The sequence below is a fragment of the Phyllostomus discolor genome, chromosome 5 (genome assembly GCF_004126475.2).
Source record: "Phyllostomus discolor isolate MPI-MPIP mPhyDis1 chromosome 5, mPhyDis1.pri.v3, whole genome shotgun sequence".
In the NCBI taxonomy this organism is placed as follows: Eukaryota; Metazoa; Chordata; class Mammalia; order Chiroptera; family Phyllostomidae; genus Phyllostomus; species Phyllostomus discolor.
This window is the reverse complement of record NC_040907.2, coordinates 8929159-8943773: the sequence shown is the minus strand read 5'-3', so window position 1 is coordinate 8943773 and position 14615 is coordinate 8929159. Positions and strand designations below refer to the sequence as shown.

At 55.1% G+C, this 14615-nt stretch overlaps 1 protein-coding gene across 10 annotated transcripts in view; it reads right to left on the bottom strand.

Moving 5' to 3' along the window:
• The window catches only part of FHAD1 (forkhead associated phosphopeptide binding domain 1), a 113461-nt gene that overhangs the window by 38245 nt on the left and 60601 nt on the right, over positions 1–14615 (bottom strand). For all 10 annotated transcript variants that reach the window (XR_004903070.1, XR_004903071.1, XR_004903073.1 and 7 more), the window contains 4 exons: positions 8447–8517; positions 5890–6042; positions 1931–2038; positions 1577–1684 (listed from right to left, as the gene is read on the bottom strand). Coding sequence is in view for 2 of the 10 variants with exons in the window: in XM_028513170.2 (XP_028368971.1) it covers positions 1577–1684; positions 1931–2038; positions 5890–6042; positions 8447–8517 (440 nt within the window). In the remaining 8 variants the exon portion in view is untranslated. The remainder of the gene's footprint in view (positions 1–1576; positions 1685–1930; positions 2039–5889; positions 6043–8446; positions 8518–14615) is intronic.

Genomic DNA, 14615 nt, shown 5'->3' with positions numbered 1-14615 from the left:
CCCTCTCGCGAGCAGATGCGCTCCCAGGCACTGCCCAGCGCCCCCTCCTTCCTGTCTGGGGGGGCGGGCGGAGGGATCTCACCGGGAGAGCGAGGGTGGGCGGGGCTTGGAGACAACAGGGCCTAGACAGAGGAAGAAGTAATGGTAACAGTAATAGTAGCCACCACTCGTGGAGCCGTCACCCGGGTCAGACGCACTGTGGCAAGTTGGTTCTAACCCTCGCAGCCACCCTTTCGCGAAGGCAGGTGCGGAGAGACCCGCTGCGGCCAGGAAGCCGCCCGGGGAGGGCGTGAACCTGAGTCTCCTCCGGCTGCGAGGCCCGCTCTCGGCCCTCCTTGGTGCTGCTGCCCCGGGGTCGAAGAGCCGATGAAAGCACTGTGTGGCAGGGACTCAGGGACCCGAGGTGACCGTGGGGAGACGTGAGTCCACCGTGCAATAGAGCAGAGCTCCCTCCAGGGCTGGAGTGGGCACATCGGCGGGAGCATGACACCGTCAGCCAGGGAGAGGAGACCCTGCCCCAGCCACGGCCCTGGCTCCCCCACTTCTGGAATAAAGCAGACGCTGGGCTGGAGACTGGGGTGCCTGCGGAGCCCAGGCAGACAGCACAGGGGGGTGGGCTGCAGTCAGTGCCGCAGGGGACAGCTGCAGGGGACAGCTGCAAGGGACGGCATGGACCGTGCTGACCGCTTCTGCTTCATTCATTCCCTTCGCTCTGGCCAAGTGGAAATGAAAGCCGGGTTTTCTGACTTTTCGCGAGAGGATGGAAATCTGGATTTTTAGGTGAATTTTATGAATTCAAAACAAAACATGCTAGGGCCAAACACGGCATGCCCACAGGCCCTTTCAGCCAAGGAGCTGCCCATCCGTGACCTCTGGAGAGCGGGGCGGGGTCAGAGGAGGGGACCCAGGCCAGGCTCCCGGCCCGAGAGCCACACAAGCAGACACAGAGGCATTCGGGTCTGCGGGGGAGCCCTTGCCTCTCCTTTCTGGCACCCGGAAGATTATTACGTGGATGAGGAAGTGGGCAGGTCTCGCAGGAGGGGAGCAGGGGAAGGGCTGATGCCCTCCTGGGAGAAAGAGTGACTCAGCTCCACCTGCAGGAAGAATCTCCTGCCAGCCCAAGGCATCAGCCCTGGGCAGGGCTGCCCTGGGGCTGTGACTTCCTTCCAGGTGCTGCCGGAGGCTGGGTGGTTTTAGGACGTCACTGGAGGACTCGCCCAGCCCTGGAGTCCCAGAGCTCCGTCATTCCTCCACGCCCTTGCTTTGGGACAGTCTCCACGCCGAGGAGGCCAGGGTCCCCAGCCCCAGCTTCCCTCCGGAGCCCTGCCTATGACTGTATTTGATGCTGCTGATAATGTTTCCAACTGGTTTCAAGCCTACAACTCCAGGGTTCTCTCCCTGAGTCCCCCACGCTTCTCCCCGAAGTAGCTGAGCCCTCCCAAGGGCAGATGACTCTAGGAACCTGCCAGCATGCTCCATCCAGCGCCACCTGTGGTTCTGAACTCACTTCCGTGACCCTTGAGCCAGGTTAGGGCTCTTGAGCCGACTCCCCCCCGCCCCCCCAAGAGGTGCGTACCTCCTTCTGGTGGGTTAAGCGATTCTCCAGCTCTTGGACTCTGGTCTGTTCTTCCTCTAATGCTTCCTTCACTCTGCTTTTCTCTTGAAGAAAGCTTTCCTCCAAAGCCTGAAAGCCAAGGACCACTGTTTATAATAGACACAGTTACCACGGCAGGAACCTGGACTCTGTGCCAGGTTAGCCGTTTCACAACTCACAGCAGCCGCTGGGGAGGGGGTGGGCAGCTAAGGGCCTGGGACTGGAGGGCGGGCGGCAGGGGGAGGGGCCCAGATCAGAGCCCCAGGCCAGTACTTCCTCGTTTCATGGCCTCAGTTGGGGCTTGGACCGCCTTTGTCTCCCTGAGCTGCTGTGTACCTTCTTCTGGTGGGTTAAGCGATTCTCCAGCTCCTGGACTTTCCTCTGTTCTTCCTCTAATGCTTCTTTCGCTCTGTTTTTCTCCTGAGTAATTCTTTCCTCCAAAACCTGAAAGCCAATGACTGCTGTAAACAGGCCTGGTTACCGCGGCAGGAATGCGGACCGAGTGCCAGGCGCTACAAGGGCTAGCTAGTACTTCACAGGTCGCAGCACCCGGGGCTCTGCTGGGCAGGCTCAGATCAGAGCTCCACGTCTGTCCTTCCTAGGGGGGTGACCTCGGGCAAGGAGGAAGCTACCGAAGCCTCAGTTTCCCTGTCTGCACCCTGGGGACAGCAGCAGTGCTTCCTGCATTGGGTCGATGGGAGGCACAGATGAGGTGGTAAACATGAAATGCTTGGCACGGGAGAGCCTTTCATTAGTAAGGGTCGCCATTTCTTCTGCCGTCTCTACTTTGCAGAGGAAGAGGTAGGACAAAGAGAATAAGGAATCTGTGCGTTACTAGTAACTCACACGAGCAGGGATTCAGGCCCTGGCCCACGTGACTCTACAGCCCGTGCTCTAAACCACGGGTTGGCCAACTCTGGCCTATTGGCCGAAGCTGGCCCTCTGCCTCTTCCTGTAAATAAAGCTTTATTGGAACCCGCCGGGCTCCTTGTTTGTGTGTTGCCTGTGGCTGCCTTCATAGCACAATGACAGGGCTGAGCGGTCACGGCAGACCGCATGGCCTGCCAAGCGATCTGGCTCTTTATGGAAAAAGCTTGCTGACCCCAATCTAAACCATTAGCATGTGCACAAATAGGTGAACGTTGTTCATAGATAATAATAAAAGAGAATGGTAGTTTGATAAAGGAACTCAAATTTCTTACCATTGAAATGGAGTCCTCACATGGGTCAGGATTCATGAAAAGCTCAATGAATGAATTTTGACACATGTGCTTTCGGAGAGGGTTGGGGGGGGTGTTGTACGGGATGAAAAAGGTACATTTGAACTTGGGGAACCTGGTGCTACAGGCTGGGACGACACTTTCAGACCAGTTGCCTGGGGTCAAGCCGATCACCGTCAGGTGTCTGGGGAATGATGACCCTTGATGGGAGTGTAGTGAACGTGCGTGGTGTCACCTCCTGTCTGGGTGGGCCCCTGGTCGCTGCCCCCTCTGCAGCGGGCAGGGCGCGCTGAGATTGGTTGTGTTTCAACGGGGGTTGACGCCGGCCCTGGCGGCCCTGTCTGTCTCCGTCAGGGTCGGTGTGGGCAGTGGGCGCCGGGAGGCCCAGGCTGATGGCCACGGCGGAGAGGAACGTGGTGGGGCTGAAATGCTGTGCGCCCACAGCGGAGAAAGTCAACCCCAAATCAGAGATGATAAAACAAGACATCTGGGAAGGGCGAAGTTAATCAGGGAGGAGCGAGGAAGCAGGTGGGGAGTTCTGTGTGGGGAAGATTTGTCTTTTTTTTCCCCTGGTTTTATCTTCCTCTCCGTTGAGTGACGCTGGCATTCTGGGTGTCTAACCCCCTTGCACACGGCCCCACCTTGATTCAGGTCTATCGCTAGTACTGCCTCCATGTGGACCACATGTGATTTTGGTCAGGCAGTTCTTCCTTTTGGATCTTTTATTCCACAAAAGGCAGGAAGGCAGAGAAAGAGGCAAAGAGAAGAAGAGACAGAGGGAGGAGAGAGAGTCCTCCAGGTAAGTGGGCACGGACGGGAGGATGACATGGAACAGGCAGCGGTCCCCACCTCTTGGAGGGGTCTGTGGGGGGTGGCGTGTGTGACAGAGAACAGCCCAGTCAGAAGTCACTGAGCTTCAACTAGTGCAAGTGGAGGCAGCGGCAGGCCGGGTCCCGCTGGGGGAGGAAAGGAGTCCAGGGGACTCCTGGGAGCATCCAGGGGATGCTGGGGAAGGGTGGGAGTCCAGGGGACCCGGTGCTGCCCTCTGGAGGGGAGTGGGAGGAGGGCGGAAGCGGCGAGGCTGCCTGGAGCGTTCACAGATCCCAGGGCCCCCGCCTCACCCCACTTTGACCAGAGCCTGGCAGTGGTGGCGAGGGCAGAACGTTCTTATTTTTAATCTCCTGAATGACAAAAGGGCAGCCAAAGTCATGAGCCACTGATCCAAGATGATGGCAATGAGGTGGCTAAATCCATGGCGGTCCCTGAACGTCAAAAAGAGATGAGAATGGGGCCCTTAAATGCCGTTTCCTGGCCTTCTCCGGAAATTCTAATTCAGCAGGTCTGGGGTGGGGCCAAGAATCTGTGGGTTTTTGTATTTTTTTTTAACAAATTTATTTGTTAGTGTGCATCTCACATTCTTTTTTTTTTTTTTAAGATTTTATTTATTTATTTTTAGAGAGGGAAGGGAGGGAGAAAGAGAGAGAGAGAGAGAAACATCAATGTGCAGTTGCTGGGGGTCATGGCCTGCAACCCAGGTATGTGCCCTGACTGGGAATCGAACCAGTGACCCTTTGGTTCACAGCCCGCACTCAATCCACTGAGCTATGCCAGCCAGGACCTAGAATCTGTGTTTTTAACCAGCGTCCCCATGGGTCTTATGGGGCAGCTTTGGGAGAACCTTCCTCTGGGCTGCGCTGCAGAAGACCTGGCCTGCAGACCTGTGCCGTCAGTATCCACTGGGCGCTCCTCAGAAATGCAGGAGCCCAGGCTCCACCCCGGACCTGCTGAGGCAGAGTCTGCATTTTAACGAGATTGCCAGGCGAGCCTCAGGCACCTGCAAGCTTGAGACGGGCCACCATCGAGCACCCTCTAATTGGCTTGGTTTCTAGAAAAGTGAGTAGCAATTTTGGCCATTTGTTTTCCCTGATGTGTGTACAGGAAAAGCAAAAGACTGAAACTAACATGTACAAAGAGAAAGAGGCCTGAAATAATATAAAGCTGGCCTTGCATACACTCAGGAAAAGTCTGCATACACTCAGTTACAAAGCGGGACCTGCAGTGACGGCTCGAATCTGTAAAATTGACTGCGGTGTATAAACAGATGCGGCACTGTTACCGTAGGTAGTTCACTAGTTATTAAAGAGAGCGAAGGGAGTTAGACTGTGAGCTTCAGAAACTGGGGAGCGTGATAAGCCTGCTTGCTTGGCCAGGAAGCTGTAGCACTTACAGACTCACTCGCACACTCCGGGGGTCTGCAGCCGAGGAGACTCACACAGTCCTCAGAGCACAGGGAGTCTCCCCAGGAGCACTGTCCGCCCTCTGGTACCAGATTGCTGGGGGGGCGCAGGGGGAGGTGCTTGACCATAGAGGCCTGTCAGTCTAAGTAGGGGGTGGATCTCTCATAAGGCCTGTGAAATCTTGGGAAGTTGATTGGTTATTTTGAAAAAGCTCTTGGTTATAATCCAGAGGGACAAAGAAGTTCGTTCTCCCTCCTTCTTTCTCTCTCTCTCTTTCTCTCTCTGACCCGCACTCACCCCGTGTGTCTCTCTTGCCTGGGAGCAGGAGGCCACGCGGGTCTAGCAGCTACTGGGGCCCGAGCAGATGGCCCGGCCTCCGGAGAACCAAGCTTTAACATGAGGGGGGAGCTCTGGACAGTGTCTGGCCTTGCTGAGGACAAGGTTGGACTTTTCCGTGGCAGGACAGACAGAGATGGGACATTGCAAACCCAGGGGCAGATTTTCACCTGAATAAACTTCGCCACATCACAGTCTCCCATGTGTGGGTCCCGAGAATGCCTTCCTCGCCATCCCATGGGTGAGCCTGCTTTCCACCGACAACGATACCAGTTTCAGAACCCTCAATAACCTTTCCCTCTCAAGTTCCTTCTGCTCCGAGCTCTAGAATTCAGGCTCCAGGTTAATTCCTCCCACATCACTCATGAACTTAAATAATTTAATTCCACACACAAAACGAGGAATGGCCGCGATGTCTCCATCTAAGTACACGCTTTTAATTTCTCAAAGAAAAGGCCATTCCATGAGTTTTCAGGAGTAAAGAAAACGACAGGGACCTTACCTCCTTTTCTTCCATCAGCCACTTGACTCTGGCTGTCAGCTTCTCCTCTTGCTGTAGCCTCTCCTCATTCAGCTTCTCCTTCTCTTCCAGATGCTCCCGCAGCTTTTCTTGCAGCAGAGACTTCTGGGTTTCCTGAGAACTGCTGATCTTGACCTGAAACGAGAGGGAAGGACACTGAGGCTGATGGGGGGCAGGACGAACTAAGGGCAGGAGTCACTTCTACACTTTTTAACATGTTGTTTACCTCTGTGGTGCGTATGAAAAAGGAGCTGCGTACGAAACCTGACAAGCTCAGGGGAGGCCTGCGCGGTAGCCATACCAACTCTGAGACCTAAAGGAACCACGTAGGATGGTCTGAAATGAACACTTACTTTCCAGCTAAAAGCGGGTCAGTGCAAGCAGTCATGTCCCAGGCCAGTATTTTTCCCTGACAAATACTAGGGAACACACCTTAACTGAGCCTGTCTGTCGTCCTTTTGATTCTAAGACAACATACCTTGCGAAGGTCAGAGTAATCCCTTTTTTCCAGACCCCTCGGGGCACAGTCTCCCACCAGGGATCCCCTCGTGTTTTTATTATTACCCTGTTAATTGTTAACTGTTAGCTATCTCATATCCGCTTATGTAAAGGAAAACTATGCCTATTCCTTTTACTTTTTATCCAACCCCAGGGACTAACCTGCTTTGCTTCCCCCCCCCCCCGCCCCACCCCGTCCACCCCCGCCCCCCAGCCTGACCTGTTACCAATGAATTTCAGGTAACCCCTCATGGCCTCCCCTTTGAGTCTGTTGTATGAAATAAGTGGTTAAACTACCATTCTCTGGAGCATTTTCTCAGTCCTTTGAGATTTTACTTCCCAGAAATTGCCAACAGCTTGGCTCAAATAAACTCATAAAAATTCTTACAGGCTTGGACATTTATTGTGTTGACAATGGGAAGGACAAAGGTTTACACAAAACTTTCTAAAAACCGAGAAAATCTGTGCTTAGTCTGGTTACTAGCAAGAAAGCAGTACAGTGGTTAAGAGCTCAGACTGTGAGTCTAGAGAGAATCTCAGGTCTAGTTTCTTCCAGATGCTTCTTCATTTAGAAGATGCGGTTAATAATAGAATCTACCTCTTAGAGTTTTAAGGGTCAAATGAGATAATGATGGAAAGCTGTAAGCACACAGTAGGTGCATATGAAATGGTAGCTAGAATCATTGGTTCTTAGTTGCTGAGTGTAAGAGAAAAAGCAGTGAGCCAGGGTCGGAAGGCCTAACTTTCTGTCTTCATTCTTCCACCCACTAGCTGTGTGACGTTGAAATAGTCACCCAGTTCCTGAACTTCGCGTCCGCATCTGTACAATGAAGAGAATGGACCAGATCTGACCAACTACTGTCTCCAGGCCAAATCGGTCCGCCCCACCTGTTTTTGTAAATAAAGTTTTATTGGAACAGGGCCACATCCATCATGCTCATTCAGTTACATGTTTTCTGTGACTTCTGGTTGCTCTACAGCAGCAGAATTGAGTGGGTGTGACAGAGATGGTACGACCTGCAAAGCCATCTATCTGCCAAGTCACCTGCAAAGCCATATTTACCATCTGGCCCTTTCCAGAAAATGTTTGCTGACCCCTGGACAAGATGGTCTCTGTGGCTGACCACAGTCGTGGTCCCAGCACTCCACCCTTCTGGGTCTTGGGCTACGTAACCTTCAGTGCCCACTCTGTCCTGCCCCCTGACACTGAACTCAGCCATGTGACTTGCTCTGGCCAATGGCATGTTACAGACATAACACAAACAGAGGACGATGGCAAAGCGTTCTGAGATGGGTCCTGCTTCCTCTCTCACTTCCGCTAACCATGAAAGCGTGCTTGGGCTGGTCTGCTGGAGGCTGGAAGACACACTGGCCGGAGTAGAGCTGCTCCAGAGGAGGCCAGCCGAGATTAGCCAAGGGCAGGCCAACACACAGACTCGGGAGTGAGCCCATCCGAGGTCAGCGGATCTCCCTAGCGGCAGGCTCCAGGCAGTAAGCACGGATGGGGGAATGCCACTCAAGTGTTGTGGGTGTTTATCACACGGCGTGATTATGGCAATAACCACCAGGGTGATACCATCCCTGAGGTCATTTTGTCTCCAGAATGCTGACATTATGGAACTTTCGGTAATTCTGCTGCCTGGACTCTGGTCAGCGATACTTCTTCCTCTGCATTCAATCACAATTTTCAAGATCTGATGGCATTTAAGCCTTTCTGGTTGTTTTTTTAATTTTATTTTTATTTATTTTTTATTCTAATTGTTGTTCAAGCACAGTTTCCTGTCTTTTACTCCCAGCCCACCTCCCTCCCATTTCCACCCCCCTTTCTGGTTTTTGCTGGAGGGAAACAAGCACCTGCCCTTGCCCTCCCGGCTGATCCCAGCTGCCCTGTCTGAACCTCTTTATGTGCAAATGGAGATCTCGTTTCCCCCCTTGGAGGATGCGGACTGGTCAGCTCACGGGGAAAACGGGGTTTAATGCCCAGCGCTGTGCAAATGCCCAGGAGGTGCTGAACAGAACTTCCCAAAAGCTGAAAGATTACCTGAAGTTCCTCGGTCCGGATCGTGATTTTTTTATAATGTTCCAGAAGATATTTCAGATACAAAGACAATCCTTAAAAAAAAGAGAAGCAAGAAGATTATAAGGATTCTATTCGTCTCCTTGGCTTTCCAAATAATGTCTGACAGCGCTTGCCGACGGGTGGGCGAGGGTAACGCTGCCCCCACCTCATCAGGAGAGCGTGAGCTGCTACCCTAACTGGCGCTTTAAAAACGGTTGATCGGCTTGGCTGGGCCCAAAGCCCAGCTTCTTTCTGGAGGTGGGAGATGGAAAACAGAACATCAGCGGAACTCCTATTGACGAAGCGTCCACTGTGCGCGGAGCCGTGAGCTGAGTGTGGGGGGTGTTGTGGAGCTTGCGGTTCAGCCTGACAGACAAGGTCTGAATGCCTGAAAGGGAACACGCCTGTCTCCAGACGGCACGTCCGCCAGTGCCGGGGGCGGTGCGAATCTCAGAAGAGGCGAGATCAGAGAAGGAGGGCCTCCTGGCCAGGAGCTGCTGGGTGTGGGCAGAATTCAGCACGGAGGGTGTGGTGGGCTGAGGGACGGCCCCAAAGACATGCGGGACCCCATCCCTGCAGCCTGTGAGCGCTGCCTTCCAGGGCGGAAGGCGCCGTGCAGATGCGATGAAGCTGAGGACCCTGAGATGAGGGGATGGGATTGTCCTGGATTAGCAGGATCAACCTAGTACAAACACGTGCGTTCTTATAAGAGGGAGGGAGAGGAGATCTGACTCCAGGCAGACAGAGGAGAGGGTGATAAGGCAGAAGCAGAGATATTTGACAATACTCCACTCCTGGCTGCGAGGCGGGGGGACCACGGGCCAAGAGAAGCAGAGAACAAAGCCCTGGAGGCTGAAAAAGGCAAGGAAGCGGAGTCTCTCCTGGAGTCTCCAGCCCAGGGAGACTGAGTTTGGACTTCTGGCCTCCAGAACTATAAGGGAACAAGTATGTGCTGTGCTAAGCCACTGAGCTGGTGGTAACTTGTCACAGCAGCTGTGGGAAAAGCCACAGGGGGGACGGAAGCAGGCGGGGTGTGAGCGATGCAGAGCATGTCCCAGCCAGCGCTGAGCTGAACTGGGTCTGCACCGGATGATCAGAGGTGGGGGAGCTGCAGGCGGAGGGGGACTGGAAGGCCGAGGTCAATGCGAGGCAGGCCTGGAGCAGTAGCGTAAAACACATAAACTCAATTTAGACATCATCGAAATGGTGTACGGAGCACGTCCTGTGTGCCCGGCCCTCGGTGAGGCACTCCGCCCATGGCCTACTACACCACCTGGCCGTTGCTCCGCTCTACAGACGAAGCACCTGAAGGTGGTGCAGGGAGGAGGGTGAGAGTCTCAGAAGAGGGAAGATCGGAGAAGGCCCCTTGGCCAGGGGCCGCTGGGTGTGGGCAGAACTCAGAATGGAGGACTCAGTGGGCTGAGTGACATTGCAGCTGCCGAGCGTCACACCGCTGGCCGGTGGCTGAGCCTGGCCGTGGGCTCAGGAGGCGCGACTCCAGGCTCCGAGTCACTGCTATTCCAGCTGCGGGTGGAGCAGTGAATGGGCTTGATGGAGAGTGTCCCCCCCCACAAAATAACTGGATGCATCAGAGAGGAGGAGCGAGCAGCGTTTCTTAACCGCAGCACCATGGACAGGTTGGCCTAGACCTTTTGTTGTCGTGGGGCCGTCCGTGCACTGCAGGGTGGTCAGCGGCATCGCTGGCTCCTTCTCACCGATGCTAGGAGCACCCCCACCCTAGTTGTGATAACAAAACAATGTCTCCAGACATTGCCAGGCGTCTCCTAGTGGTGAAATCCCCTCCTCTGGGTTAGAGGCAGGAAACGTGGCCAAGAGCCCCAGACATGCCCAGGTCTTTGGTGCTGATGTTCTAAACCAGGGAGAAACAGGTAGAAGAAAAAAGAATGAGAGAGAGCCTTTTTTAGGAGTAGAACAGTGGCCCCATTGTGAGACAGAGGAGGAGATAGGTTGGGGTGATGTGGGGGGCGGGGCTGGGGAGCCGGGGGGAGTGTCCAAGCTCAGTGCCGGACATATTGTTGTTTGGGGCCCTAGAAGGACTCGCAGGACAGCCGGTCAGCAGAGACGAGCCCAGCTCACCCGGAGTCCTCACGTGAATCAGGGAAGAGCACCCTTCCTCCTGGGGGACATGGCCCGGGCCAGGGCCCCCACCTGCCACCTCAGCGGGGCTCCCTGAGGTGGCACCAGCCTGCCCTGCTGTTCCTGGCAGCCCGGCCATGTAGCCATCACCACATGCGGGTGGCTGTGGAAGCACATGGCACTGGAGAGTTTCTTCGTGAGAAAGGAGGTGAGGGAGGAGGAGGACCAAGGGCTGCACTGGAGGAAACACTCAGGCAGCGACAGAAATTGGAGACAGGGGCAGCTGAGAAGACCCTCAGCAGAGAGGCAGGGTGTGCCAGGCCCGGGGGTGGGGGGAGCCCGGGGGCGAGAGGGTTTCGAGAGAGAGAACCACAAGTGCAGAGAGAACACGGGCCGGCCCGTGCAGCACGGCTCCATGCCGGTTACTCGGCGGGGGCAAAGCAAAGCGGCGAAGACAAAGCAGGACGATGGCAGTGAAGACAGAGGGTGCACTGCGCTCCGTCAAGGTCGTCGGGGAGAGAGGCGGGCGGACAGCAGAAGAGGAGCTGAAGCGCAGTGGGTCCCGGTGAAAGATTACCGTCCGGAAGCACATGTCTGATGGACAGAGGGGAGAAAGGCTGAAGACGGAGGTCCTCATTCAGGACCTTGTGCGGTGCTCTCCGGGAGGGGCCGAGGCGGGGAGGGGAGACGCAGGGAGGGGAACACAGTGGGGGCGTCGAGGGAAGGGAGGAAATGTGGGTACCGAGGGAGAGAGGAGGGGAGCGGAACATGCTCATACCCGGGACCCCGATCTCCAGCAATGCAACTTTCTGAGAACTTCCATCAGGGAAGAGTGAGAGTAATACCAGAATAGCTACCAAGTGTCAAGCACCTGCTGTGTCCCAGGCACCAATATTTTCTTGTCATTATAAACAACCCAGCGAGGAAATGTGTTTGTCTTTATGGGGAAGATGACGGACCTCGGCAAGGCCAGGCTACAGGTCTGGGAAGCGGTGGGATCGGAATTCAGACCTCGGTCTGTGATTGTCTTTTAAAGAGACTGGAGGCTCCGCAGTAAAGGGCTGGGTTAGCTCACATGACGTGTGTGGGGGGACAGGTGCGTAGGGGGGCTATGGAGGTGACGGGGAGGAGAGATGGCGGGAGTGTGGGGGAGGGTTGGCTCAGGCTGTGAGGACCAGGCAGGAGCGGGGATTTGTGGTGGCTGAATTGGGAGGGGTCTGGGACTGGGCTCAGCGGCGACCTGTGACCCAGGAACCCAAGGGGAAGGGTGCAGGGGGGGGCGGTTAGGGACAGGAGGGAGTCAAGGATACTGACGGGAAAGAGAGAATGAGTGATTATGTGGCTAGATTTGAACAATAACCGTAACGAGATTCCTCTCTGGGGAGAAGGGGCAAGTCTTTCTTCTATTTCTGGTTACAAAAGTTATGCGTGCCTATTACAAAAAATTCAAACGTTACAAAAATCTGCATGTGAAAAGTGTTCACTGCTGTATCTTCAGCGGCCGCACACAGTAGGCCCACAGCAAACAGCTGTGGAATGAATTGCATGCAAGTAAAGGCCCTACACGCTGGGATCATACTCTCAATAGGTTTATGTCTTTTCTCCAGGTTTTTCTTTGGATCACATACCAACACTTTTAAAAACCAGAAATGGGAGTACGCTATGCATTGTGGTACAACTTGACTTTTCTCACGGAAAATTACTGCATCTCCAGGTCATCAGAGAAAGAGCGATTTTCTGCGTACGCAGGGAAGCTTTTGTTTGTGACAAAGTCTAGAAGAAAAAGACACAAACACTGGGCTTGCGAAGATAAATGCGGAGCCCGTTCCTTCCCTTATCAGGGGAGCTGGGAAGCCGGGCAGGAGGCGTGGGAACTCAGTTTCAAGGTCGCCGCTCGGAGGTTTCCCCGTCTCCCAGGCCGGACCACGCAGCCAAGCCCCCACCGACCAGAGCTGCAGCGGCGGCCCAGCCTCGGCGTCTCTTGTGATGGAGCCAAATGGCGCAGGCGGCTTCCCTCCCCGTCATTGACTGGACCCGATCTCCTGGGGAACCACTTCGGGGTTTACGAACCTAGCTTGTTAGGTGTGTTTTGTCTCCGAGGACAAGGGCGGGGAGCATGGGACTAAGGGCAGGGGCTTTGAGATCAGAGGGACCTGGATGGAGTCCTGGCTTCACTACCTGGCAGCTGGGACGCACGGCCCATTCTCACGGCCCCAGGAAGGTGGTGGCCGGGAGAGGGCTCCGGCTGCCGCCCATGCCGAGGCCACACTGAGTGGACAGGTGCTGGAGGCGATGGTGAAGGCAGACCACGCTCAGTAAGGCGCTGTGGCCCAGGCGCTGGGGCTGGTGTGTTTACACGTCGTTTTACCCTCATGATGACCTTGGGGGGTTCAGCCCCGTGTTGCAAACAAGTGAGCGGGGCACAGGGAAGGCCAGGCGCCTTTTCCCACGGTGAGAAAGTGCGCAGTCAGAGGCAGAGCCTGGCTGATCCCCATGGCCCAGACTTGGGGGCCTTCTGCCCTAACGCGAGTGGGCTCTCCCTGGGCGTGGCTCGTGGTGAGAACAAGAACACTCAGCTCTGTCTCTGCCCGAGTGAATGACAGAACCTGTCACCTGGAACTGGGCACGTCCCTGGGTCCCCTCTGGATCCTCAGAAGGAGTGTGGGGCCCTAGGAAAAACCACAGGCATTAGGATCGCGATACCTTCCGTTGGGGTCCTGACCCTATCACACACCAGCTGTGTGACCTTGAGCAAGTTTCTTAACGTCATTAAGACGCAGTCCCTTACCTGCAAAGTAAAGGCAGTAATAGCCCCCAGCTCACTGGGTAAAAGCACACACTGTGCGTACAACGTCTCACACGGCCACATAGACCTAGGAGGGGCCAGGTGAACCACGGCTCCTGCCCCCCTCTCAGGAGCTGTGCACACAGCACAATCCAGGGGTGTCTGTGGGGGGCTGAGTCACTGGGGACCCTGCTGGCTTCAGCAGTGCACGGGACCTGCGTCACCTCATCATGGTGAAATAGGCATAAAACATTTCTTGAGCCAGTTTGTTCAATTCTAAAACGAGGATAGAGTACCCGCCTCATAGAGCTATGGTGAGGACGGAATGAGAAAATGTGTGAAAAATGCTTAGAACAGCCATCGGAATGTGAGTGCTCAGTAATGAATGGTAGCCACCGTGGTCACCACCACCACCATTGTCCTCTTCCTTGTCTTCCCCATCATCATCATCATCACCATCACCATCATCCTTGCGTACACGACTCGGTGCTAGGAATTCAGTACAGTAGAACTCCATGCAGAGGACGTAGGGAATACTCCAGCTCACCTCTCTTTTTTCTAGTCTTCTGGGACCTCGCCATACTGCTTGTGCCGAGAGACAAATGCCCCCTCCCATCAGCTTCCTCTCTGCCGAACGGAGGGAGGATAGGCCCTGCTCACTGACCTTCTGCTACGACCCCCCACCCCTGCTTCTTCTCTGACTCCTGAGAACAAAGCAGCTGTCGTCCCAGCATCCGGTCTGCGTGTCCCCAATGGGTGTTCCACAGAGTGTCACCCCGGGAGGGGTTAGCTGGGGGCAGGGGCACTAAGGAAGAAGTTTATTCTGGGAACACCATTCTGCATCCCCATCTTACGGACCCCCAGCGCACGCTAGCACAGGAGGGACCCGCAGGGACCTGCTCGGTATTGCTCAGGCCCCCGTGGTGCTGGGAAATGCTGCCTAAAGTGAGTCCTTCTGGAATTGCTGCCCCCACGGCTCAACTTTACAATCCGCATTTCCCTGGGTAACAGATGACCAGACTTAGACATAGGCTACAGTGACGGAAACGTCTTGGGACTGGGGAGGGGGCAGTCCACACAGAGGTCGGCCCCACTGTGACTGTGGATCACGGTCCTGGAGGAGCAGCTAGAGGTGTGGTCATGATTCCCCTGATCTCACATGCCCACAGGGGCCTGCGGTGGTCGCAACGATAGTGAAACCAGGGCTAAAGGGCCACTGGGGTGTTGGAAGAAAACCAGCCCCTTCTTCTCTGTGTTACATGCAAGGGG